Genomic DNA, 26,309 nt, shown 5'->3' with positions numbered 1-26,309 from the left:
TATTTCAATTTGCCACTTCACATTATGACCATTTAAGAATGCAGTATTATTATAATATGTTAGTCTGCTTTATGACTTCTTACTATCATATTGTGATTTCCATCTCCTTCCACCCTAAAACCGTTGCTTTGAGTGCCTGTTATAAGAGGTACAGATTGACAAAAAAGGGAGTGTTCACTTCTGGGTAGTTTTCTGAAGTTCAGTGCATTCTGTGCTGTCTTGCAAGATCTAGGAAATGCATCAGGGTTATTTTAAATAAATGCTGACAGAAGAGAGAAATGTGTTCCTAAATTGATGTAGCAATGACTAAATTGTGAAGTTAATTAGCTGAATTTAGATGTATGAAGTAATTCTTATAAATGACACCTCAATGGACAGACTAGTTAAACTTTTTTTTCCTTATAGCATCAAGTGAGGACCATGGAGAATACCAAAACGTGACGCGTTTCCTAGACCTCATACCTCAGGATACGCTGGCTGTGGCTTCCTTTCGCTCTAAGGCTTACACAAGGGCTGTGATGCACTTTGAGTCATTTATCACAGAGAAGAAACAAAATATTCAGGAGCATCTTGGATTTCTTCAGGTTCTGAATTTCTTCTTGGGTTTTGTTTGGTTTATTTTAAACTGAAAACAGATGTAGGTGAATAAAGCTTTGTCAGATTCTTTGAGATGGGAGGAAGAAAAGGTGCAGTCAGGCTCTTGCTGTTGGGTACAAGTGTTTAGTTGTCTGTCTCAGCAGTATTTAGTACTTTCCCCTTACTTTACACGCTGCTTATATGAAAAGGAATGAGCACTTTTCTAGTGTGAAGTAAAAGACTGAAAAATCCTGAAAATAGTTAAATCTGGTTTTGTTGAAAGTATAGTATTTATTTATTTTAGCGAACCCTGTGCCTTCTGCCAGACAAAACACAGCCAATGATAATTGAAAAACCAAAGCAGACCACACTTGAAGGAAAGCCGAGTGGCTTATTCCAAAGCAGAGCTAATGCTGAGGATGTTGCAAACAATTGCAATTGTTTTCAAGCAGTATCTTAGCCTGTGGGATGCACCTGTTTGAGGTTCCTCATGGTTTATATTCCTTAGTGACTTTTCCAATTTGAAAAACTTGATGTGTTGCTTTTCCACCTTAAGTAATGTGCAGTTTCATAGTATACAGCTGCATCATGTAATAATACTGTATTTATTTTGACCTTTGTACAGATTGTTGTAGGTAACTTGATGTGTTATTCTTTCTTACTATCTATGTCACGAGATCATGGGTATCAGAGTGTGCTAAGCAAAAGTAAGACTCAACTTTGAAAGCAGCCCAGCAGAACTGACACTTGCCATGAAAGCTTGATGCCAAGAAGTCCTACAAAGTAGTTTGTTCCCCACTTGCAGGAAGATGCATGATTCTGAGGGTGTTATGTGTAAAATATGCTCTTATCGTCTTAGAGTTGGTTTTAATGTGCGTTTCTAATTCTGTCTGAATAAAGAAATTGTATGCTGCTATGCACGAGCCTGATGGAGTAGCTGGGGTGAGTGCAATTCGGAAAGCAGAACCATCTCTCAAAGAACAAATCCTTGAACATGAAAGTATTGGCTTGCTAAGAGATGCAACAGCCTGTTACGACAGGGCTATCCAGCTGGAACCTGATCAGGTAAACACAAGACAAATTCTTTATATTTATTTTATTAAATATAGAGGTAATTATTTTTTTTCCTCTTGTTAACTAATGCTGGACTAAGCCAGAAATAACTCTTCAGGGTATTTAAGTAAAATGGGAACATAACAGTTTACTGTGGCAGTTGCTGAATAATTATTGCTGTTGGAAGGGTCTTATCGACTGAAACCAATCTCTTATTGGGTTTATCTTATGGTACAAATGATTATGCCTTTTCATATTATCAAAGGCATCGAAATGGACGTATTTCCTGCTTCAGACTGCCATGTACTTCATGAATGTATGTGTGGGGTTTTTTTCACTTCTTTTTTTCCTCCATTTCTAGATTATTCATTATCATGGTGTCGTGAAGTCCATGTTAGGCCTTGGTCAGTTGTCTACTGTAATTACTCAGGTCAACGGAGTGCTTGCAAACAGGTACTGTAAGCGTCTAATACAATGTTGATTTGAGCAATGTGAAGCTTTTGTGTTACACCGATGTGTGTTGTCAAGCATTTGAGGCTTACCAAGCATTTCCAATTAGCAATCTGAAGCTAGAAATCTTTAAGTGCTTTATATATAAATTATTTATTTCAAAACTTCCAGAAATGTTAGTGCTTCTTGTTTGCACTGTGTGCAGTGTTGATATGTGGTTTAATTTGTTAAATAGAATTTTCCATTCATTATCTTGCATGTTTTAGGGGGGTTGGAACGAGGTGATCTTTAAGGTCCCTTCAACCCTAACTATTCTATGAGTCTATGTTACTTGTTTCATAGCTTTTCCATAGCTTGATGAGATAAATGTATTGGAAGATGGACAAGGGGTAATGATGCTCAACTGAGGGAAAGTAAATTTAGACTAGGTATAAAGAAGAGATTTTTTTACAACATGGGTGGTGAAACACTGGCACCGTGAGAGGTGATGGATGTCCCATCCCTGGAAACACTCAAAGTCTGGCTGGATGGGGCTCTGCACAACCTGATTCAATTAAAGGTGTCCCTGCTCGCTGCAGTGGGGTTGGACTGGATGACCTGTAAGGGTCCCTTCCAACCCAAATCTTTCTATGATTTTATGGCCATTTTTTAACAGGTGCCAAAGAAGTTAAATACGCTACTTGGAAACTAAATTTGTGGCACTGAGTTTTACAGCTGTTATTTGTTATCAGTGTGTATCCTTTGGGTTTATTGGATTTCATTAGAAGCAAGTTTACTGTGCTTCTTTTCAAGTCAGAGAAGTTTTGCATAAAGAGTATTTGCTAGTATAATGTAGCACTAACAGAGTGAGAGGTGGAAGGAAAAAGAAATTTAGTCCAGCACAAGCTTTTACTGCCTTTGCTTTCTTTTAACAGATCCGAATGGATTTCTGAGTTGAACACTTACAGAGTAGAAGCAGCCTGGAAACTGTCACAATGGGATTTACTGGAAAATTATTTGGCTTCAGGTAAATTATCGTGATATTAAAATGTGAATGTTTCCTCACATTTCTGAGGAAGTGTATGCTTTAGTCTCATCATCTTGAATCAAGGGGCAGCTATTGTAGTTTTTTTTAGTCTTGGGTTTTATTGGGAGGAGGGTTGGTTCTGACAATCTTCTAGATTTTTTGTATGTGTATTGAATCGTAAACTGTATAGCCTTGGGGTAGAAATTTCAGGCAAGTGTAAGGCTAGATATTTTATGCGTTTGTTTGGGGGCGGTGGGTTTGAGGGGTGGAATTACACAGTATTACTAAAAATCAATTAATTATTTCTGAGAAACTTATTTTTCCAGTGATATGTTAAGGCAAATTGACATGTTCAGATCAAGCTGTTTAAAGAAGCAGAGTTTGAGAGGCTTTTTTTTCTTCCCAAAGATGTGAAGTCCACTACTTGGAGTGTCAGACTAGGACATTTATTATTATCAGCCAAGAAGAAAAATGAAGCGGCTTTTTATGAAACACTGAAGGTTGTTCGAGCAGAACAGATTGTACCCCTTTCAGCAGCAAGCTTTGAAAGAGGATCTTATCAGCGAGGATATGAACATATTATCAGGTTTCTGACTTTCATATCAATATTTTAAATCCAAAAGTCGCATAACTAAGTATACAGCCACAAGAATTTTCCATGAGACTGATGCACGTTTTCTGTCACTTTTTTTTAAACACTCAGCCAACTAGAAACCATTGATTAATTGAGAATTTACATTTTCCTCTCATGAAAAATATTCACAATAAAGCTGTTGTTCCAAAATGGTCAAGCAAGTTTAGGTCAACATCGGGTAATAAAAATCAATAATTCCGTGTGTAAAGGTGGTGCGTCCAGGCCAGTAGCTCTATTAACATAAGAACATAAGTTTTTAGTCTGTACAGTGGACTAAAAGCACACCCTCCTTTTATCAACAGAGCTGAAAAAAATTGAAACCCCATGTCTTTCAGTAGTTTTACTTCTTTCATAGATCTTAAGCTTGGCTGTAGTAGACTAACAAGTGAGTTGCTTTTTTAATGAAAAAGTGCTCTGCAGTGTAAAAGGATCCTTGTGGCAAGATACAGCATGGAATTAGCCAATTGAAGGGTATATTTCTTAATTACTTCTTAGGTCTTTTTTGGTAGTAATTTTTTCTATGTTACTTTATTTAGGAAATGGAGTTTGAGTATTGAGGAAGAAATTATTTAAAATAGTTAGATTTAGCAGTTGTTCTGGACTGCTCAGAAGCCTTCAAATCATCACTGTTTCTCTGTTGGATATACCTGCTATCCTTAAACTGCCAATGAGAACTGAAGCATTTACAAGCTCTCAGCTTTGCAGTGACAGCCAATAATCATGGCATTTTTAAATAAATGGAATAAGTTTATTTTAAAGGAAGTGTTAAAGCATAGTATATTGCCTCTACAATAGTGTTTGTTGAAAAAAATCAGACTTTTTGAAGAATTATTACTAAGAGTAATGGATCGAAATACTCTTTCTAAAGATTGATCTTCATAGCCTATGTTCAGCAGCCTGGCAAAAGAGTAGAGAGAAAAAGCAAATCATTTTCCAAATCCCTGGTTTTGTGTGTTTGCTTTTGCTGCATTTTTGCTTTTAAATGATGCCCCAATATTTGAAATTACTTATGTGGCCAGCTTTAAGAAAGAAAATGGCAAAAGCTACCTAAAACTTGCATGTATCTCAAACAGCAACCAATTTTCAACTGTTTTTTCCTTCGTTTTGCTAATGCAGATTGCACATGCTGTGTGAGTTGGAGCACAGCATTGCACCAATGTTTCAGCAACCAGATGGTGACCACGGTAGAGATTCCCTGAATTGGTGTGCTCGTATTGAAATGACCCAAAACTCTTACAGAGCAAAGGAACCCATTTTAGCACTGAGAAGGGCTTTGCTTAGCCTCAGTAAAAGGTGAGAACATGACTATTTCTTGTCTATGTTGTCTTCTCAGTAATATTCTCGTTTTCCATATGCATGTTAGAAAGAGAAGATAAAACTCTGTGGAAATTCATATTGTACATAAAAGCAGTCCTCTCCAACATTACTGGCCTTCAAAATATAAGGGAAAATTGGTGTCTGTGGGAAAGATAAGAGAGAAACAGAAGGAAAGAGTATTTGTTTCTAGGCCTAAATGGAAAAAAAATTTGCAACAGGTGTATTACAAATAATTTAAAACGATCACTGTGTAGTATACAGCTATTGAGAGATTTTATTTGTGTTTTAACATGTTGTGATATTTATTTTGGAGTGAAACGTAGCATTTGCAACTAAAATTTTTCATTTCCTAAAAACTGCGTTTTGCAGCCAGGATTACAGTGAGCTGGTTGGTCAATGCTGGCTCCAGAGCGCCAGAGTTGCGAGGAAAGCTGGGCACCACCAGACTGCATTTAACGCTCTTCTGAATGCCGGGGAGTCTACGCTCTCAGAACTTTATATAGAAAGAGCAAAGTGGCTCTGGTCCAAGGTAAAGAAAATAAAAATGGTGCTTACTCTTAAATGCAAGAAAATCATCTTGAATTTTTTTCAAGAAAAAAGGGCATACAGTTGGTATACATAAAACAAAATATGTCAGCTGGGACTATGAAACAGATGAGCCACAGGAAGTTTTTGCCTTCAACGGCTCATCAGCCCTTCTCCGTATCTATTGACTTCAACGGCAGCTGTGTCTAAAATTGGCAAATCACCTGCCTTTGTCAAAACAGCCTTTCCGAATTTAGGTTATCTTAATGGTAGACCTTTCCTTAATTTATATCCTTTTAACTAACGAAGTAGTCATCAAATGTGGGAGCGATTATTGTGGTAAACCTAAAGGGACAGCCATGCTGAGATAACAAGGGAATATTAGAAGCATTTGAAGTTGGTAATATTCACTTAGGACAGCCAGCATGGCCTAGAGCACACCTGGGGACATAGCTTTGCCTTAATAACAACTGTGAGATGGAAGTTTTACATCTCTGTTATTTAAAGTATATGGAATGTTTTCCTCTTCCCTTAGGGTGAGGTTCATCAAGCACTTATTGTTCTCCAGAAGGGCGTTGAGTTATGTTTCCCGGAAAATAAAGCACTGTGCAATACCAAAAATCAACTCATCCACGGTCGGGCAATGCTGCTGGTGGGCAGGTTTATGGAGGAAACTGCTAACTTTGAAAGTAATGCAGTTATGAAAAAATATAAGGTAATTTGATGATACTACTCCTAATAATAATAATAATTCCCCTAATTAAGCTATCGTTATGCTCCTGATGATGTCAACCAGGGTGACATCAATGGGATTAAATGTTGTATCAACATGTAGGAGGGAACTAGATCTTGTAAAGATTTAACCACCTGAATTAGGTTTACTAATACACATCAGTACAGGGAAGTATACATTTCCCGGCAGTGGGAGCTGAGAATACCCCAAGTAGCTCTTTTAAAGTGGAAAAAAAAACTAGAAAGAAAAGAAATTACAGCATTGTAGCTTTTTTCCTATGTGTGCAGAAATGAGAATTCCTCACTAAAATGTGGGCTACTTTAAATAGACAGTGAGAACTTGATGACACATTGCACTTCTCCTCAGTGTTACTTCTCTTTCTGTGCTTTAAATATGCTTCCAGTCTCTGAAGAACTGGGAAAAGAGACAACTGGTATATTTTCTTCAACAACAAGCACTGTACTGCTTCATCTCGCTGTGCCAGGGAAATACTGGTTTGGCAGTGATTAATATTGCCTACTAAACTATATCTTTTCCAAGTTTTGGCATTTCATACTGTTATTACTTGCTGCTGTCTTTGTAATTAAAATACTTCTGTAGCAATCATCTAACAAAAAAATCTAATGGGTGTATCAAATGCTGGTTGGAAAAAAGAAAACTAATGAAATTCCAATAGATTAATTAAAATGCTAAAGCTTATAATTCTTCCTAAATATTGGCACCGGGAGCAAGCCAGTGTTATTAGAGAATGGATGTGCCAATTCTTAATTTATTTCTTTTCTAATACATGTCACAGTTTTTTGTTTTAATTTAAACCTCATGCTTTTAGAAGGAAAACAAATGTGAAAACCCTCCTGATGTTTCACTTTTCAAACAAATAAGTGAAACACAGTATTGACTTTATCAGGATCAGGAACTTGGTTATAACATTTCTAATGAAACTGTAATATAATCCTATACCATCCTGTCTTAAACGATCATGCTGTCTCCAAATCCAAAACATATTTTCAAAACAGACTTCTAGTTTTTTTTATGTGTTTCTCTTGGGGCAAGATTATGGTTTTGGAGTTAGAGTTACAGTTAATACTTTTTTGTACCTACTTTGCAGAAAGGTAACTAACCTAAGATCCTTGGTTTTGTTTTATTTCAGAAATAATAATTAAAAAAACAGGCTATCATCTTCTCAGAAGTAATTATCTCTTTTTGATTGTGTTGCAGGATGTTACAGTTTTCTTACCAGAATGGGAAGATGGTCATTTTTATCTTGCTAAATATTACGATAAATTAATGCCAATGGTAACGGACAACAAGATGGAAAAACAAGGCGATCTGATTAGATATATAGTTCATCATTTTGGGAGGTTAGACCTTGTGGTAGCTTTGCATAGCTTCTCTAGAAGGATGACTATTATACTGAAACTGATATTTTATAGGAATGTATTTTGCTTTCAACAGTTCAGGGTGTCTTTAATTTGTATGCAGTATTGTAAAACAAAGCACTGCATGCTTCCTTTTGTTTTCATACCTAATTAATTTAATTTCTGCCTTCTGATTAGGCAATTGTTGTCCAGCGTGTGTAAGACAATTTCATCTGCAATTCTGATTAATAAAAACTTTATATTAGTGTATTAGTAAGCTTTTAGTTGTTGCAGTTAAATTAAAATATTGAACATAAATTTATAAAGCCCAGAATGGACTGTGAAACAATTAAGAGTGTAGAGTTTGTAATACTTATATTATCTCACATGCTGTGATTTAAATGTGTAATCACAGGTCTCTACAGTACGGGAACCAATTCATCTATCAGTCAATGCCGAGAATGCTGTCTTTATGGCTGGACTTTGGAGCAAAAGCATATGAATGTGATAAAGGTAGAACGTTTTTCCCCAGGCCATGCTTCCTGTGTCGTACTTTTGAATGTACAGTTGAAGGGGGGCAGTGAAGTGTATTTACAGTTGTAGACGTTGCCTGATGGAAACAAGAAAGTATTATAATTCTTTTCAATGACAGGATTTTAATATGCAGGAGAGTATTTACTGCTTTAATTAAATCCTCTAGAACTTTTTTGAATGTATAATGAGAAGATTTTTCCTCAGATAACTTAAGTTGATAAACAGGTTTAGGGAAAATCCTTGATGTGTACCTGGGTTTGTATAAGCCTGCTGAAGGTAAGGGTTAGGCTTGAGAGCTTTGTTCCAATTTGTTTTCGCTCCAATTGTTAAGGAATTCTACTGCAATTTAAATGAGGGGTGGGGAAAATCCTGTGGGCAGCATTAAGGCATGTGAAACCATAGGTGCATTTTGGATGTGAGTGTTTTGTACAAATGAAAGCTGCAAACATTGCCTGCAGATCTGAAGTGAAGAAGACAGTTATGGCTCCTTGATCTTGACGTGGTTCTATACACTTAAGTCAACTGGCTTTTGCTGCACATCAGATGCTGCTTTCTCTGTTGCAGCTGTGGTGAGTCCAGTGCTACAGAGCATTGGAATCACTTTACCAGGGAAATATGTGGACTGGTTTTGGTTTTGTTCTATGCTGTGGCATTACTCTAGATATATATATGTAGAGATATTTTAAGAGTGTAAGGAAAGCTTTTCAGATGCTGTATTCTATGTTCTTGTCATCTGTGCTTGTTTATTTCCTGTTGTTCTGGTTACTTAAATAGCACGTGTATAAAGTTATTGTATGGTATGTTGAAAAGAACTTCACAGGAAGGAGCTTTTCATTTTCCCTGAGTTTTTTTGGCTTATGAAAGTTACCAACAAGATATGTTTCAATAGGCTTGATTTAAATGACTTTACATTTTTGAACATCATCTTGTCCTCCTGTGTTTTTCAGCTGGTCGTTCAGAACGTGTTCAAATGAAAAACGATTTAGCTAAAATAAATAAAGTGATTACAGAGCACACGAATCACCTGGCACCTTACCAGTTTCTGACAGCTTTTTCCCAGTTAATTTCCCGAATCTGCCATTCTCATGATGAAGTTTTTGCTGTTCTGATGGTGATTGTGGCTAAAGTGTTTTTAGCCTATCCACAGCAAGCTATGTGGATGATGACAGCTGTATCCAAGGTACCTTGATAAGTATCACTATGCCTTTATTGAGTTTGTAAAACTGGAGAGCAATTTAAATATAGCGTGTTTGACTTCAAGATGACAGGAAGCAATTGAGAGCTTCAGTTGCTGTGATAGTGTGTTGCGGAACAGGGTGCGCTGTCACTGCAAAAGATTTTATTGCAGTCTGAAGTTCAGATACTACAGTTGAAATGTTCCAAGTTAGAATGCTAACGTGCACCCTGACTTGTGTGGTGTATTAGGAAAGGAAATTTGAATAACGAATGGCTAATGAATTGGGTAGTTATGGACAACAGATTTTGTTGTGTTTAGTATTCGTAATAAAAATTCCAGTTTTATAATCAAATAATCAACTCTGTGCGTTGATTACAATGAGATAGATAATACTACTTAGTACTAAGCAGTAGTAAGGTCATTCCAAAGCAAATTGGAAAACATGGTGCTGGTGGAATAGCATTCAGGATACACTGACACATTCTTGATATTGGCCTTTGTTGTGGGACTTCCAAGAATGGTTTCAGAAAGCAGTAACTCCACACGCCCCCACCAACTGTACTACTGTAGTACTTGTTCAGGCACTGCAGTTCAGCTGGAGGACAACCTTAGCCAGACATGAAATCTGACAAGCCTGAAATAGAGAAAAGAATGTATTTACTGTGTTTTTTAGGATCCTTTAATTTATTTGACTGATGTTTACTAAATTTTAACTTTTCTCATTTTTCAGTCCTCTTACCCTACGCGTGTCAATAGATGTAAGGAAATCCTAAACAAAGCTATTCACATGAAGGAATCTTTAGGAAAATTTATTGGCGATGCCACACGCCTTACAGATAAGCTGTTAGAGCTGTGCAACAAACCAGTACGTACCAACTTAATGCATGGAGTGGGTTTCTTGAGACATATTATACAAAAGCTGCTTCTGACAGATGTCATTAGCCAATTCATTATATTACTGAGTTTGAACAGAAACTGCACTAATTTGTAAAAGATCTTTTTTTTAACTCTTTTCATATTCATAGCTCTAAATTGAGCACATGCAAATTATCTTGGTACACGATGGCACATGTCACAGTGTGTGGGCTTTATGTTGTTTTGTGCTTTCATGTATGATTCTTGCCCAGTAACTTTCATAGAGTTTTACTACAAAAATAGACTCGTTGTGTTTCATGATCAAACAAACTTGATAATAAAGGTAAAACTAAAGGAATTCTTTCATTATTCTGTACTTACATTCAGAGTGAAAAATACATATGCCATGAAGGCCAGATATATTTACTTTTAACTGCTCCCATTTAATTTTAAACGTAATTCGCTGTTTTTCTTATTACCGTAAGCATTTATTATTCTGTTTATTCGTTAGTGTGAAATAAGTCATGTTGTATTGATTGTTAACTTTTGAACAACTTTTTTTTTTTAAGGTGGATGGAAACAGCTCGACGTTAAGCATGAATATTCACTTCAGAACACTGAAGAGATTAGTAGAAGAGCACACATTCAGTGAAATTCTCATTCCCTTACAATCTGTAATGATCCCAACCCTTCCTTCAACTCCGGGTACACATGCTAACCACGACCCTTTCCCAGGGTGCTGGGCCTACATTGCAGGCTTTGATGACACGGTGAGCATCCTCATTTTAAACTTCATGTTAAACAAATGTAGCTGCGAATGTATCTTGGCTCCATAGTAATGGAGGATTGAGTAGGAAACTTCACAATTACTTTTGTGGAAACTGAGTGGCTTCTGTCTTAACACTTGGAGACAGATAAGGCTTCTTGGTACTTAGATTGAGTTTTGGCCTGAGGTTACAATGCTGTGCTAATGTGGTTGGTTGCATTTAGGCTTCTTGTTTTGTATGATCTGATAAAGGCGTTAATAAGAACTTAATTTTTTCCTTAGGTGGAAATTCTTGCCTCACTTCAAAAGCCGAAAAAGATCACCTTAAAAGGTTCAGATGGGAAATCTTACATTATGATGTGTAAGCCAAAAGATGATCTGAGAAAAGACTGTCGCCTCATGGAATTTAACTCCCTCATCAATAAGGTTTGAGTTAAAAGCATCAGGTGCCTTCTACTTACTGGCCAGAACACAATGCTGAACTAGCTAACAAAAAAAAAAACAACTTACCTTGAGATAGAGCTCGCATGAAGAGAAGTAAAGTGTTGCAAAATATCTTATTCCAGTGGAAATCAATAGTAATCAATAAAGTATAACTTCCTACGGGCTTGTGAAAACAATCATGTGATTTAATATTTTGCCAAAACAATCCCTTATTCCAGCAAAAACGTACCAGAAAGGTTACTTAGAGTAAATAAATGACTGCAAACTTTCTGCTGTCAGGCTTCATGTTTCTAATTCATTATATTGTATGTTTTGTGAGAAGTAGGTAAATTAATCTTTTCATACTAAAAATGTTGGCATGCTTCTTATCTTAGTTCTATTTTGCTTTTTGGCAATATGCTTAAGGTTCCATGTTTGCCATGAGATTAAAGGAAACAATAGCATCTTTGAAACACTAAAGCAGTTGTTTCAAATACTCCTTTTAAGGGACTTAACCCATGTACAGTTTATACAATTTGACTGCTTCATTGCAGAATTCTCTTGGTTTTTATTTACTGTGGAGAATAGATGAGCTTTTTGCTTGCGTTTGACCCACTGCAGCCAGTGACGCTTCGAATTGTACATTCTGGATCATATGATTGGAAAATAGAGATGGAATGGTTAATGCTATTGATAAGTGTTGATCCCACTATTATCTGTTCATCTCATTTCTCTTTTGTGAATAGTGTTTAAGAAAAGATGCGGAGTCACGTAGGCGAGAACTCCATATTCGAACCTACGCAGTTATTCCACTAAATGACGAATGTGGCATAATTGAGTGGGTGAACAATACTGCTGGGTTAAGAAATATCCTGATAAAACTTTATAAGGAGAAAGGTAAACAAACATATTAGACTATAGCAATATTGTATTTTATTGTTTCAACATGCTTGTGTCTTTATTAGTAAATGAGACAGTGAGCAAGGATCAGACTAACTTCTAGTAAGATGCAGTCATGTATTTTTAACTCTGCAATATATTATTATTCATATGTTTGGTAGACTTTTACTATTAAATAGAAGAGAATTGGTGCTTGCAATAAACAAGTTCCTTACATGAACTGGTAAGACAATCATCTTAATACATTCTTTTATAGTGATGCAAATAATTTCAGCAGCAGTGCCAGCAGCGTGGGAATGCCCATGCAATACTGAATAACAGAAAAGACTCTGCATTTTTTGTTTAGCTTTGATCTGTAGTTTTTCATTTACTGCGTTTGTGTGAAATAATTGATAACTGAATGCAGATTGAGGGTACAGCAGCTTTCCAGGGAAAACATCAGGTTTCTTCTGAATTTCTTGTTAACAAAGCAACTTTCTGGTCAGTGTAGTAAAACTGGAAGGGGATGGGGGGAAAATTTCATGTGTTATCTGGGTATAAGGAGATGTCAGGCAGTTTAGATCTCCAAACTTCTCACCTGAATATAATGACTGGCTTTGTGAAGGTGGGGTTTTTTTGTGCATGTGTGTTCTCCCATCTCCAACTTATGGTGACTGGTAAAACTGGTGGCTTGTTTGCCAGAGCTTCTTTTTTTAGTTAACATGCAGTTTGTTATTTATTTTCCAGTACTCCACCACCACCGTCTGTTCTATGTGTTATTTTCCATTCATTCATTATTTTCAACTTTATAGACATGTTTATCTAAAATACCACATTAGTGTATGTAATAGTACATATAAGGCTTTACACTTGGGGATCTCTTTTGCCTGATTCAGGAGGTCTGTTACAGGTATCTATATGACCGGGAAAGAATTACGTCAGCACATGCTTCCAAAGTCAGCGCCTCTGTCTGAAAAGCTGAAAATGTTCAAAGAAGTCCTTCTGCCTCGTCATCCTCCTCTCTTCCATGAATGGTTTCTTAGAACGTTTCCTGACCCTACTTCATGGTGAGTGACTGGGACTGAGCTAGCTCAAGACTATCTGCTTTGGGTGTGTCCGTGAGCATTAGTGACACTACTGGGTAAAGATGGATAACTCAGGGAAGTGACTCAGGCATGTCTGATTCCTGTTCCCGCAGGTACAACAGTCGCTCAGCCTATTGTCGTTCTGTGGCAGTTATGTCGATGGTAGGTTACATACTGGGTCTAGGAGACCGTCATGGTGAAAACATCCTGTTTGATTCTTTGACTGGTGAATGCGTGCACGTGGATTTCAACTGCCTTTTCAATAAGGTGAGAAATGCCACTGGCTTGACTTGCTCTTTATTTTACATGCCTGTAAATTAGAAATTTCTGCTGTCTTGGGATTTTTCCACTTTTTTACTGTAACATCTCTGTTGTGGTATCTCTCTCACTTTATTTCTTATTTATACCAAACAGACAGTCTGGGATATGGAAGGAGTATCTGATTGTTCTGTATGAAAGCCAGCTCTTTAATTTGGCAGGTATAAGATGAGCTAATGCGGAAGCACAGAAATGGCCCAGGTTTTAGAGTGTTTGTATTTTGTGAGTTTCCCCTGTCCACTGCCACCCTCCAAACAAGGCTGTTATTACTATATTCAGAATTCTGCTGCTGTTAAGAGTTTCTTTGATTTTTTTACTTGCATTAATTTAGCACAAACATACCAATGGCTCTGTAAAAAATGAAGAGCAGAAACTGTGGCCAGAGTGGGATTTAGAATTTTGGTGTTTCTGTTGAAAGATGCTTTTGGTGTGGAATATATGCCCTTTTAAATTCAGTTTAGTAAGGTATTGTTATTTCATTCCTCCTGATCTCTTTTTAGGAAGCCTAAATTGTCCTGCATATCCCCTAAATTTAAAAAAGAAATGCTTTTAAGCTAACTTGCATATTATAAAAAGTTAGTATTTTGCAGGAGACTACAGAGCAGCAATACATACTTAGAACAGAATTCTGTACCCTGTGTTAGAACAAGGGAAAAGAGGTTGTTTGGATGTTGTTGTCCTTTGTTCACTTTATTTTGTCTTTAACAGCTGAAGACTGTGATCTGAGCAACCAGCTCTACTCAGCTAGGAAACCACCACTGACAAACATGGGGAGAGGAACTAAAACCAATACCAATGTTACCCTTTCATAATGCTTCAAATGCCTAAGGCATGCTTTTCTCTTTTATCAATGTAAAGGGAGAAACTTTTGAAGTTCCAGAAATTGTTCCCTTTCGTCTCACTCACAATATGGTTAATGGAATGGGTCCAATGGGAACAGAAGGTCTCTTCCGAAGAGCTTGTGAGGTCACGATGAGACTTATGCGTGATCAGAGGGAGCCTCTAATGAGGTACAGCAACAGGTTTTGCTACAGCCTTGGATAAAGCTCTGTTGTCTGAACACCTGAAAAGCAGCTGCTGGTGACTGTGCCAGTGCCAGCATATGCCTGTCACACAGCTCAGTCTTGCTGTGACATGCAGTTAAATATAAAACATATACATATAAAAATATATATATAAAACATGTAATATCAATATTCAGCGCTGAGTTTAGCCTCTTGTCTGTGTTCTTGGTTTGCAAATTAAATATACTATATGTACCTTACACGCATACACAACCTTATGTACCTTATCTTATTTATTTATTTATTTATTTATTTAGTGTCTTAAAGACTTTTCTGCATGATCCTCTTGTGGAATGGAGCAAACCTGTTAAAGGGAATGCAAAAGCACAGGTGAACGAAACTGGAGAAGTTGTCAATGAAAAGGTTAGTTGAAAACAAGCGTAGCGTAAGGTGTTCAAATGGTAAATGTCCATTTTGCTTGCATGTTGTATAATATCTAATGGAAACCTTAACTTTCTTGGTTTTTCTTTTATTTAAAGATTCCTTAGATTGTTTCTTATTGATTATCTCTGTTTATTATTCATAGACTATTTTTACTGATAGAAAACATAAGTTATCTACTAAAGAACCAAATGAAATAAGCCCATAAGTCTCTTAGTAGTGTTACTAAAGCAAGGATAGCAGAAGCAGTAGGAAATGGGAGGCTCCCCATTACCCTCACTCTGACTGTTGCACAGTCCTCCAGATGTACAGTGATGGTTAACAGCCAGAGTCCTTGTCATGCGTAATTGTGTGTTTTCCATGAGTGGATGTTTGTTATTGAATAAGTACCTGCCTTGTGACATGTCAAGGAACACTTGCTTAAAACCAGGATTTCATAGATACTCTTTCTTTTGTAGTTGCTGCTGCGAACTGTGACGTTCATCCTAAACAAAGCTTGCACAACCTCAAGTATTTATTCTCTTTCCCTTTTGCAAAAATTCCAATTTGTCTCTTTTCGATGTCAAAGAAATATTTAGTTACAATAAATATGTGTAATAGCAGATAAAACTTACAGAGCTCCAATGAACACAGCTAAGGAGAGGACTGCAGGGCTGAAGCTGTATCATAACAAAAAAATTACCTCTGCTATTTGAGCGCAAAAGATCTCCTGATCTTCAAACAGTTGCTAACCTGTCTGTGTCTACATAAACTCTGTTTTAGTTACAGGACCACCCACCCAGCTGTGTGTGTAAACTGTTTTTCTGGCTAGGTGTTGTGCTAGAGCTTTAAAAGAAAATGTGTGAGCATCTCTGGTATGAAGTGGCCGCTCTCATGGGACTCAGAACAGCTCTTTTTGAGATGCTCAGCTTAACCTGCTGTTGGATTTCTTTATTTTCAGTTGCTCATTATTTTGTCCTAAATTTTCCAGAGTATTTATCTTCTTCAATTTTATCCAGAATTCCAAGAAAAAGGTTGGGTGAATTTTTGTGTTTATCCGAAAGTAACCTTGATTTTAAGAAGTGCAAGTTCATGGACAGTAGCAAAATTTTTTTTCCTTTTTTTTTGTTTCCAGGCCAAAACTCACGTCCTTGATATCGAACAACGGCTGCAAGGCGTCATTAAGACTAGAAACAGAATTAAAGGATTGCCCTTATCTATCGAAGGGCACGTTCATTACCTTATCCATGAAGCAAGCGATGACAATCTGCTCTGCCAGATGTACATGGGCTGGGCTCCGTATATGTGAACAACACCATTTGCAAGTAGTGTAGCTGTAATAGTCTTGAGAAGGTATTAGTTAGCGATAACTGGTTACTTCTGTTGATTTCTGGTTGTCAACTGCAGAACAGTCTTCTGATCAATCAAAACCTCTAAAATATACAGTACATTTGCAATAGTGCTGTGAATGCACTTGTGGATGTGTAAGGTGTTAGGACTTAAGTTTCGTATTCATACAAAAGGCAGTCAGAGCAGCTGCTTAAAATTAGGTTGTGCGCATTTCTGCAGGTTTCTTATGTCCATAGCAAGTCTGCATAAAACACGTCTGGAGTTTTGAAAGAACGCACCCTATAAAGTACTGTATATTTTTGTAAAATGTTTTCTCATTCCGCTTGCTTATAGATTAGAAAATTTGACATTAAAGTTTTATACTGATGTGATGTAAAGTGGTTCATTCAACTTTTTCTACTGATAGAAAGGCTTTCTGAAGATGATGAGTATTTCTTTTTAGGAGTAGACGTTGAATTTTTGTTTCCTCTTAGTGTGTTCCATCTCGCTTGGCTATGTCTAAAAAAAGTTTGGGATGTTAAATGTTACCATGGAGAAACCGTTGAGGTGTTATGAGCTTCTGAGGCTGTTTCTTTAGCCCTTGCCTGCTGTGCTAAGAAACCCTGGTGAAGGAGATGACCCAAAGCTGCACATCCGAGGACCCTGGTGAGGCTGCGCACCTCGAATCTTGGGTTCGGTTTTGGGGCCCTCAAGAGGAAACGGAAGGGCTGGACCGTGTCCAGAGAAGGGGAATGGAGCTGGTGAACGGGCTAGAGGACAAGGGTTATGAGAGGCGTCTGAGAGAACTGGGGTTGTTTAGCCTGGAGAAAAGAAGGCTGAGGGGTGACTTTATCACTGTCTACAACTGCCTGAGAGAAGGTTGTAGTGAGGTGGGTGTTGGTCTTTTCTCCCAAGTGACAGGTATTAGGACAAGGGGGAATGGCCTCAAGTTGTGCCAGCGGAGGTTCAGATGAGACATCGAGAAAAATGCCTTCACGGAAGGGCTCTCAGGCACGGGCAGAGGCTGCCCAGGGAGGTGGGTGAGTCCCCATCCCCGGCGGTGTTTATAAGACGGTAGATGAGGTGCTCGGGGATGGTTTAGTAATGGACAGGTGCGGTTGGACTCGCTGATCTCAAAGCTCTTTTCCAAGCCAACGCTTCTCTGGTTTCTCCCCGAGCGGCCAGACACAGCACCGCAGCGAGAGCTCCCGGGTGCGAGCCGGCCCGCCGCTCCGCCAAGGCCGAGGAGACGGAAGGCGCAGCCCGCCCTCGCGACAGCAGCGCCGCTCTGCGCACCTCTCTGTGGCCGGTCGGGGGGCGCTCTGTGGCCGGGGGGACGCTCTGCTCTCCTCTCTGTGGCCGGCGGGGGCGCTCTGCGCGCCGCTCTGTGGCCGGGCTGTGCGCCGGAAGGGGGCGGAGCGCGGCCCGAGGTGTTTGGGTCTGGCGGGGCCATGGGCGTCCCCAAGTTCTACCGGTGGGTCTCGGAGCGGTACCCCTGCCTCAGCCAGGTGCTGAAGGAGCATCAGGTGAGCCGGGCGGGGGAGCGGGGCCGGGCGGCTGCGGCCGCTCCTCGCCGGACCCGGGGGGAGAGGCGGGGGATTCGGCTCCTCCCCGCTGCTCGAGGTGTTTTCAGAAGCGCCCTGGCCGGAACCTGGGTGTTCTCGCGGAAATCAGAATCACGGAATGGTTTGGGTTGGAGGGGACCCCAAAGTCCATCCAGTTCCACCCCCTGCCATGGGCAGGGACACCTCCCACTGGGCCAGGCTGCTCCAAGCCCCATCCAGCCTGGCCTTGAACACCTCCAGGGATGGGGCAGCCACCACTGCTCTGGGTAACCTGTGTCAGCGCCTCCCCACCCTCAAAGGAAAACATTTCTTCTGCATGAAAACATTCATCTACATTTTCCCCTTAGCGATTTAAAGCTATTCCCCCTCATCCTGTCACTCCCTGCCCTTGTAAAAAGCCCCTTCCCAGCTTTCTTGGAGCCGCTTTCAGTACTGGAGGCTGCCCTAAGGTCTCCCCGGAGCCTTGAATTCTCCAGGCTGAACAACCCTAACTCTCTCAGCGTGTTCTCATGGCAGAGGTGCTCCAGCACTCGGATCATCTTTCTTGCCTTCTCGGGACCCTTCTTATGTTGGGAATTCCAGGAAATGCCCAGCCTGGAGCTGTTTGCTGCGGTGTGACTGTGCCTGGGCCCCATGGCCAGGTCTCCCAAGCCCCCCTGAAGCCCAGCAGAACCCCTGGGTAGCCCCAGCTTAGGGCTCCATGGCCTCAGGCTCGGACAGGTTCCTGCTGCTGGTGATGGGTGGCACGATGGAGATGAGGGGCAGGTTTTACAGCTCACCTCAGCTTCCTTGTCAGCAGTAGGAAGAGTGAGAATTATGTTCAAGTCTGGTAAAGGAAACCCAGAAATAGTGCTTTAACAGTCAGGTAAAAAAGTTTTGCATTCTGAGAACCCATGCCTGGTACCTGTTAGGCATAAGCTCTTAACTTTTCAGTATCACTGTGGATGTGGTTTTATGATCTGGATAAGGATGGTCTGAGATGAGCTGGGTGGTGACTGAAGGTGTGTTTGAGTGCTAATGCTTTTTTCCTAAATGGATAGCATTTTGAAAGATTAAATAGCTGTTGTATCAATATATTTAAGAATCTCTGCTCAAGTGATTCCAAACCCAGATGTCTGATCCTTCTTTATAGTTTCAAAGCAGTTTTCAGGGCTTAGGTCTTAGCTTATGGTTCGTTGGGTGTTACTACAGCATCTTACACTGTCTATGTAGTGAGGGAGCAGCGCATGCTGTTTTTTTAGCTGCTTTATTGATAGCCTGGGCTTCTTGCTAAAGTTGGTGCCAGATTTAAACTTCTGCTGAAGGACTGTGAGCTGTGGCAGCTGAGGGAGTGCCTGTGTGTCAGCTCTAACCAGGGGCAGAGCAGTGGGGGCGCGTCCTTCGATGCTCTCTGAAAGATGCTGTTAGAGCCCTGAAGGGAAACAGGAAGCACAGCTTAACCATAAGTTGCTAGTGTTGTTCTCCATTCAGTCTTTCTGAAGACTGCACGGTGGTGTTAGCTGGTGTGGAATGCTTACTGTGTATGAAAACGTCTGGATTGTTATCTGTGATGTTATGCTTCAGGAGCAGTGTGTGTCCCTGTACTTCCCTTTCTCTGCCAGACCACTGGAGTACACACACTGACACACGTTAGCATCTGGATTAGAATTTTTGTTTGCTGTTATGGAAAAAAAATACCCAGAATAAAAGGCAGCTCCTGTGAAAAACACATCATTATTTTTAAATCATGCTGTAGCCACACTTCAGAGGGCCATCTGTTTTCCATATGTGTGTTCCTTCAATACAAAAGCTTTAGTTTTCATTTCTTTAGAATGCTGCTCGTGCAGTGCCCCACTCTATTATCTGAAAATGGTTACTGAGTTTAACGGTAGTGAAGATCATTATGGCAACGGAAGACTGAATAGTGCAGGTGACTGGAGATTCTTCCCAATCCTCCTTTTTGTTTCTTCTCTTCATTCCTCTGGTTGAAATAGAGTTAGTTATGTTTCTCATGCATCTGGATGATCAATACAGGTGTAACAAACGTGCCTTTCGAAATTTGGTAAAGATGTGTCAGCAGCAATGTGGAAAATCATGAGAAGCTAGCAGTGCCTTTTTCCAGTTGTAACAGCAGGAGGCTTTTTATGAACAGTCATATTGGTGGATTGGTAAATAGATTTATTTATTGTTAATTGTTCCTCTGTGTGTTTGGTGGGTTTTGACAACAGAAAGGTGGGTAACAGCCCCTTTGCTTCCTAGCTTTAGCAGTGTTTGTGCTCTGTACCTTGCTTGTGTTCATTCTGGGGCTGTTAGAAGAACAGAAGGAAACATATTTAGGAAGTGTGGAAAGAAATTGATGTTATCTTTGATAACTACTGGGTTTGGTGGTTATTGTCGTACTCTAGAGTCACAGGTGGCTGTTGGCATGGCTAAAGAGACAGATGCCGTGGTTGGGATAGGAATGGAGTAATGGGGAGAGCCTGAAAGCTGCTTGAACTGGCTTTGCTTTTGAAACACTGTTGGAAATTGCGTCCTTACTTTTGTAGTTTTTATTGTTTGTAGTGCAGCTGTGCAAGATTAAATCAGTGAAATGCATGGGGCCATAACATAAAAAATAAAATGATCTCTTCCTGGGAAGTGTGGTTTTTATTTGCTTTCGCCTTATACAATGTATACGCTTGACTGAGCTCAGAGGACCAAAGTCTTGAGATAATAGAAACTATCAGAATAGGATAGCAGTCTGTTCTGCTGACTTTCCTCACTGGGAGAATGCTAATAACGTATTGCAAGTGCAGACAAACCCATAACCAGTCAGCACACTCTTCACCCGCTGGTATGCAGTAGGTTCCAAGGAAGTCTTCCCACCTCAACCCATTTCCAGAGTTCATTAGGCTCAGCCAGGCCTTGGGCAGCGATTGTGTTGCTTCAGCTGCCACCAAATGGGAACTAACTGTGGCTTTTGTAGATTCCAGAATTTGACAACCTGTACCTGGACATGAATGGCATTATCCATCAATGTTCACATCCAAATGATGACGATGTTCACTTCAGAATCTCAGAAGATAAGATTTTTGCAGATATTTTTCACTATTTGGAAGTACTGTTCCGCATTATTAAACCAAGGAAGGTTTTCTTCATGGCAGTTGATGGAGTAGCTCCAAGAGCAAAAATGAATCAGCAGCGTGGGAGACGTTTTAGGTAAGAATATGTGTTCTTGCTCTGTCTTTAGGATAGTAAACACTTTAAACAAAACATTTACTTAAATGTATGTCATTACAGTAAAATATATCACGAGTCATAGTGCCTTTGATAGTGTTTTTTTGTTTTAGCTAAGTGAGGGTAACTACCTATAAAATGTTAATGCTTAAAAATCAGGATTCCAGGAAGGAAAGTTTGCTCATTGCTTAGATCTTCCTCTGTATTTGTGGGAGTCAGGGGTGAGGGAAGCTTATTTCATATGAAATTTTCTGTGAAGTAAATCTGCAGTGGAGCTCTTAGAGTTATTGGGATAGTATTTGTTAGTGTCTCCCTGACAAGTGATGATGAATATTTATTTCACTCCTCCTACCCCGTGGTGTTCCAAACCTTTGTTTTGTTTAACTGCATTACCATTGTTGTTCTGGCACAGCATTTTCAGATGTGTGGGTCCCGAGTGTTCCTACTGTGTCAACGTTCATTTGCTTTCATCGTGAACAGTCATTGGATGATCGTCTTGATAATCTAATTATCAACTGTATCTTAGTAATGACAGATCATCATCTAGGGAAAAAAGGGCTATTTTTAAGCTTTCTCGTTGTATCAGAAACAAATTCTAGTCAGGAGTTATATTTCTCTCCCCCCTTTTTTTCTTAAACACTGTTAAACTGCATTTGAACACTATCAACCGCATTTATTTTGTTAGGAAAGTGATGATTCTTTCTCTGCTCCCTGTTTTGTTTTAGATCAGCAAAAGAGGCAGAGGACAAAATAAAAAAGGCATTAGAAAAGGGAGAAACCCTCCCAAGTGAAGCTAGGTTTGACTCCAACTGTATTACACCAGGTAAGAGAATTTGTTACCTATTTAAATTTAAGCATTTAGATTTATGGTTTTACAGTTGTATTTTGGCGCTCTCTTCCTATCATAACTAATTTTGTTTAAATAAGAGGACAGAATTGATAAAGGCTCCAGGAAGCTGGGAACCCAAGTTTTAATAGCTTTGAGCAAGGTTGGAATACCATGTCATTCTAAAATTTTTTTAGTTTGCTATGGAAGAAATGAAACCTTTTGGGGGGAAAAAACCAGCTGTTCCCTCATCTCTTGCAGAGCTGCTATTTGTTGATTTTTTTCATTAATGCTTTTCATATGTAAATGCAGTTCTGAATGACTAGTGAAAAGCTTTGTCTTCAACTTTGATTTCCATTTTCAGGAACGGAATTCATGGCCAGATTGCATGAGCATCTGAAATATTTTGTAAATATGAAGATTTCCACAGACAAATCCTGGCAAGGGGTAACAGTCTACTTATCAGGCCATGAGGTCATTGTCTTTTGTTAATATTTTATTTTAAATAAATTTTTATTTTATAGAAAAATATTTACTTATATATTTGGGGTTGGTTTTTTTGTGCAGACTCCAGGGGAAGGTGAGCATAAAATTATGGAGTTCATCAGATCAGAAAAAGCAAAGCCCCATCATGATCCAAACACAAGGCACTGTCTCTATGGCTTAGATGCTGACTTGGTACGTGTGATTAAAGTAATACAAACAACAGAAGTTTATAAATCGTGTATATAGTTGATGTCTTCCTAAGAGTGTAGGGTTCTAAATGTTATTAAACAGGCACATAATTCTGTATTCCTGCTAACTTTTGAATTTGTAATGAAAAAGAACTGCTAGATTTCTTGATACTGCTCGAATCTTGAGTAACAGTTTAAAGAAATAACAAAGTAAGACCTTTCTGATATCTCTTTGTAATAGATTATGCTGGGATTAACAAGTCATGAGGCACACTTTGCGCTCTTAAGAGAAGAAGTCAGATTTGGTGGTAAAAAATCTCAAAGGTGAACTGATTTAACTTACTTTTGTGTTGTATATGATGAAATTAAGTCCAAAAGTTACTGGGTGACTAAGCCGGGTGTTTTTTTTTTCTTGATTGCCTACTAAATTAATAAAGTCTTAGTGTGTCCTGTGTTAGGAAGTACATGAAGCTAGAGAAATCGATTTGTTAAATTGTGCGTTTGAATTAGTTTATATGAGAAAATACACCCTGTCAGGACAGCAGATCAAAAAATTTTTAGAGCTTGGTGTGTTGCACTTCTTCCTGTTATGAATGGAGCAGCCCAGGCTGTACTGACATTGTTTCCGTAACTGTCTTATGCAAATATTAACTTCTAAAAATGTGTTTCTGTCTTGGAGGTTTTGTGGATGTTAGTAAATTACTAGAATATTTACTAAAATAAACTCTCTTAAAGTGGCTGACTGGGTGCTTTTATTCTGGACGCGCCCATTTGCGCTGACTTATGCTGTTATCAGTCAGAATGAGGTGATTTGTTCTAGAGCTGTGCCTGTACCTGGAGCTTTTCTGAAGTAATAGTAACAATAATTTTATAACTGTTACTGTGGCCAGGTTCCTTCTTTGAAGAGCCTTAAGCGGCTGGGTAAGGCAGGAGGGTGGCAGAGACAGAAAGAAATATGCTTTCTCGATACAGAAAGGATTTTGGAAAATGTGGTGATAAGTCATATACGTGTTTAGATAAATACATCATTTTTGCTAATAAAGAAATGTTTTAATTGCCAAGGACGATATGATAAACATCAGAAATATGTATTCTTTTCATAGTTTTCCACAGTCAGTTTTTCACAAACACTCGTTCTGTTAATAGTGTTGGTGTGTAAAACTGCAGTATTGTTAAGAGACCTTAAGTCTAATCAAAGAAAAATTTCGGTTTTAATTCTTTTTCTTTTTTTTTAATAATATAAAATATAAAAATAATGACCTTTTGAGGGGATAACTAAATAAAGTTTGAAATCAAAAGGCAAGGCATCTCTTTTTTTCCATCAAGCATTGTTTGCTGTTTGACTCCTGTTGTGATTTCTAGGTAGTATTGCTCATTGCAGGAATTTACTTCTGGAAGCTGCAGGAATTGCCTTTTGTCAAAATTGTCGCTTTTATGAGTACTTAGACTTAGAAATTTGAAAATATTAGAAATACATGCAAATTAATTTCTGCCAGCAATTTCTTGGTTGAGAGAAATTAGTTGTTTTGTCAGGATTTTCAAGTCCAGTGCATTGAAGAATAAGGGGCAAAATGTTTTTAGAGTCTTGAAACATCGATCTGAATTTCCTGAAGTTCTTTAATATCAATATAAAAACTACGTTTAAAAAGTGACAGACTTGGGTTTGAAGTTCTGCACAGCCAAGTGTAGCTCAGAGTTCATCTTCGTAGTCTTCGTATAAGCTGTGTTTCACACACCTTCCTCAGAGAATTTTGGCTAAAATTTGTTGTGGATGTGTGAACACAGAACTGCTTGTGCAGGTTTGTCAGTGGAAGTGATCCCAGCTGGGTACAGTATCTACAAGGTGAAATAGTTCTTTAGGTATTTAGAATACATCAGTCTTTAGTTCAGTCATCTTTTGGTGTAGGGGTTAACTGATTTTGGCCTGACATTGACATAGGTATTAAGCAGTTTTACTGAAGAGAAGGCAGAATATTTATTGAAGAATTAACACCATAAACAGCAGGTTTGTCGTGGTTTTGGTGCTGCAGTGCTGTGTATTGAAGCCACCAGATTATGCACATGGAGCACACTTTCAAGTTGAGGATATTCTTTTCTCACAAGAAGTATCTCAAATGACTGCAAATGTAACCCAGCCGGTTTAGACACGAAACTGTGCGCTCTGTGTATACTCAGACTGATTCTAAAATACCTTAAAATGAATTTGGTTTGGTGCGAAGTTAGTTTAGGTTGTCCCTTTTCTGGACAGTGGGGTAATTACTTTGGAGATAGTTAATGCAGTGGGGAACTCCATAAAGCTGCCCTGCATTCTCTAAGCTGGTTGTTTTCCATACATTGCAGTCACATCTGCTGTTCACAAGATTCAGCTGCAAAATTTTACTCAAACCAGATGTATCCTAAAACAGATTCAAAGAAATGATTGTACATTATTTCTCTGTAAAGATGTGATCCTAGTAAGATTACTTGGGTTTGGGTAACCTTGGACTTATTAAATATTAATGTTGAAAGTGTATTTATACATAATTAATTTAATGTTTTAAATAATTTACAGAGCATGTGCACCAGAGGAAACCACTTTTCATTTACTGCACTTATCGCTGATGAGGGAATATATCGATTACGAATTTTCAGCAGTAAAAGTAAGTTCTGGTGTTGCTACGGTTAAAAAATGTGTGAGGTCTTTTTATGCTAATGTGAAAATAAAAATTATGCTCCTGAGGTCTTTTTCTTTTTTCTTTTGTTCATCCCTTTAGGATAAGATTTCCTTTGAATATGATATTGAAAGGATAATAGATGATTGGATCTTAATGGGTTTCCTTGTAGGAAATGATTTTATTCCTCATCTACCTCATTTACATATTAATCATGATGCACTGCCTCTACTTTATAGAACGTACATGGCCATCTTGCCAGAACTGGGAGGTAAGAACACTGAGTTTAGTTGTGGAAGGCAGAAACATTAGCATTCCTGTGTTAATATTTATTGACCTTTTAGCCGTGTTAGAATGTTTAGCATTTGTTACATTCTCTGTAGACAGCCAGCAAGGTTGCTTTCTATTACCTATGAGGCTTTTAAATTGCAATTCAAAAATTGCTGGATTGTTAATTTAAAAAATATTTATTTTTCCAATAGGTTACATAAATGAAAATGGGCATCTGAATTTAAAACGCTTTGAGAAATATCTCACAAGATTGTCCGATGTAAGTAACTTGGGAATTGCACCGTATCGAATGATACAGTCTGTTGAATGTAACCTCAGTGCAGTGCCTTAAAATACACCATGCTCAGCTTTAGTGAACTGAGAAACGGCTGTGTTTCACAGGGGGTTCAGCCAGCTTTTATCATTTGAAAGAAGGGATCCAGTCAGTTGTTGTCTGATCTTATAATATAAGAGAAAAAAATAGATTGGATAGTTTGATCTATGCATTAGCCAGGATCTTTTAGTACTGCCGCTCAAATGAGGACTCGACGGTAGAACCATTGTCCTCAGTTCTCATTGAGTGAGGAGTGGCGGTGCTGGGCAGAGCGTGCCGCAGACAGCAATACCCTTTGCTTCCCTGCTGGTCGGTCGCTTTGTTGGAGGGGTGAGGTCTGAAGGTTTTGGAC

General features: G+C 38.8%; 2 protein-coding genes across 4 annotated transcripts in view; both read left to right on the top strand.

Annotated features, from left to right (window-relative positions):
- The window catches only part of ATR (ATR serine/threonine kinase), a 40,583-nt gene extending 23,778 nt beyond the window's left edge, over positions 1 to 16,805 (top strand). Inside the window, exons 28-47 of the mRNA XM_054074715.1 lie at positions 406 to 584; positions 1,477 to 1,641; positions 1,991 to 2,082; positions 2,994 to 3,085; positions 3,494 to 3,671; positions 4,836 to 5,012; positions 5,406 to 5,565; positions 6,097 to 6,276; positions 7,513 to 7,655; positions 8,068 to 8,165; positions 9,134 to 9,366; positions 10,094 to 10,228; positions 10,788 to 10,988; positions 11,267 to 11,410; positions 12,154 to 12,304; positions 13,197 to 13,353; positions 13,485 to 13,638; positions 14,548 to 14,699; positions 15,011 to 15,116; positions 16,249 to 16,805. Of these exons, the coding sequence (XP_053930690.1) occupies positions 406 to 584; positions 1,477 to 1,641; positions 1,991 to 2,082; positions 2,994 to 3,085; positions 3,494 to 3,671; positions 4,836 to 5,012; positions 5,406 to 5,565; positions 6,097 to 6,276; positions 7,513 to 7,655; positions 8,068 to 8,165; positions 9,134 to 9,366; positions 10,094 to 10,228; positions 10,788 to 10,988; positions 11,267 to 11,410; positions 12,154 to 12,304; positions 13,197 to 13,353; positions 13,485 to 13,638; positions 14,548 to 14,699; positions 15,011 to 15,116; positions 16,249 to 16,422 (3,071 nt within the window). The 3' untranslated portion in view covers positions 16,423 to 16,805. The remainder of the gene's footprint in view (positions 1 to 405; positions 585 to 1,476; positions 1,642 to 1,990; positions 2,083 to 2,993; positions 3,086 to 3,493; positions 3,672 to 4,835; positions 5,013 to 5,405; positions 5,566 to 6,096; positions 6,277 to 7,512; positions 7,656 to 8,067; positions 8,166 to 9,133; positions 9,367 to 10,093; positions 10,229 to 10,787; positions 10,989 to 11,266; positions 11,411 to 12,153; positions 12,305 to 13,196; positions 13,354 to 13,484; positions 13,639 to 14,547; positions 14,700 to 15,010; positions 15,117 to 16,248) is intronic.
- A 1,029-nt stretch (positions 16,806 to 17,834) lies between these two features.
- Positions 17,835 to 26,309, top strand: part of XRN1 (5'-3' exoribonuclease 1) — a 33,611-nt gene continuing 25,136 nt past the window's right edge. For all 3 annotated transcript variants that reach the window (XM_054073991.1, XM_054073989.1, XM_054073988.1), the window contains exons 1-9: positions 17,835 to 17,968; positions 20,952 to 21,184; positions 21,928 to 22,025; positions 22,393 to 22,502; positions 22,596 to 22,706; positions 22,944 to 23,026; positions 25,254 to 25,341; positions 25,456 to 25,624; positions 25,836 to 25,903. In XM_054073991.1, coding sequence (XP_053929966.1) covers positions 17,894 to 17,968; positions 20,952 to 21,184; positions 21,928 to 22,025; positions 22,393 to 22,502; positions 22,596 to 22,706; positions 22,944 to 23,026; positions 25,254 to 25,341; positions 25,456 to 25,624; positions 25,836 to 25,903 — 1,035 coding nt within the window. In that variant the 5' untranslated portion in view covers positions 17,835 to 17,893. The remainder of the gene's footprint in view (positions 17,969 to 20,951; positions 21,185 to 21,927; positions 22,026 to 22,392; positions 22,503 to 22,595; positions 22,707 to 22,943; positions 23,027 to 25,253; positions 25,342 to 25,455; positions 25,625 to 25,835; positions 25,904 to 26,309) is intronic.

The sequence above is a fragment of the Cuculus canorus genome, chromosome 9 (assembly GCF_017976375.1).
Source record: "Cuculus canorus isolate bCucCan1 chromosome 9, bCucCan1.pri, whole genome shotgun sequence".
NCBI lineage: Eukaryota > Metazoa > Chordata > Aves > Cuculiformes > Cuculidae > Cuculus > Cuculus canorus.
Note: the sequence above shows the minus strand (reverse complement) of the source record. Positions and strands in the feature narration are given on the sequence as shown.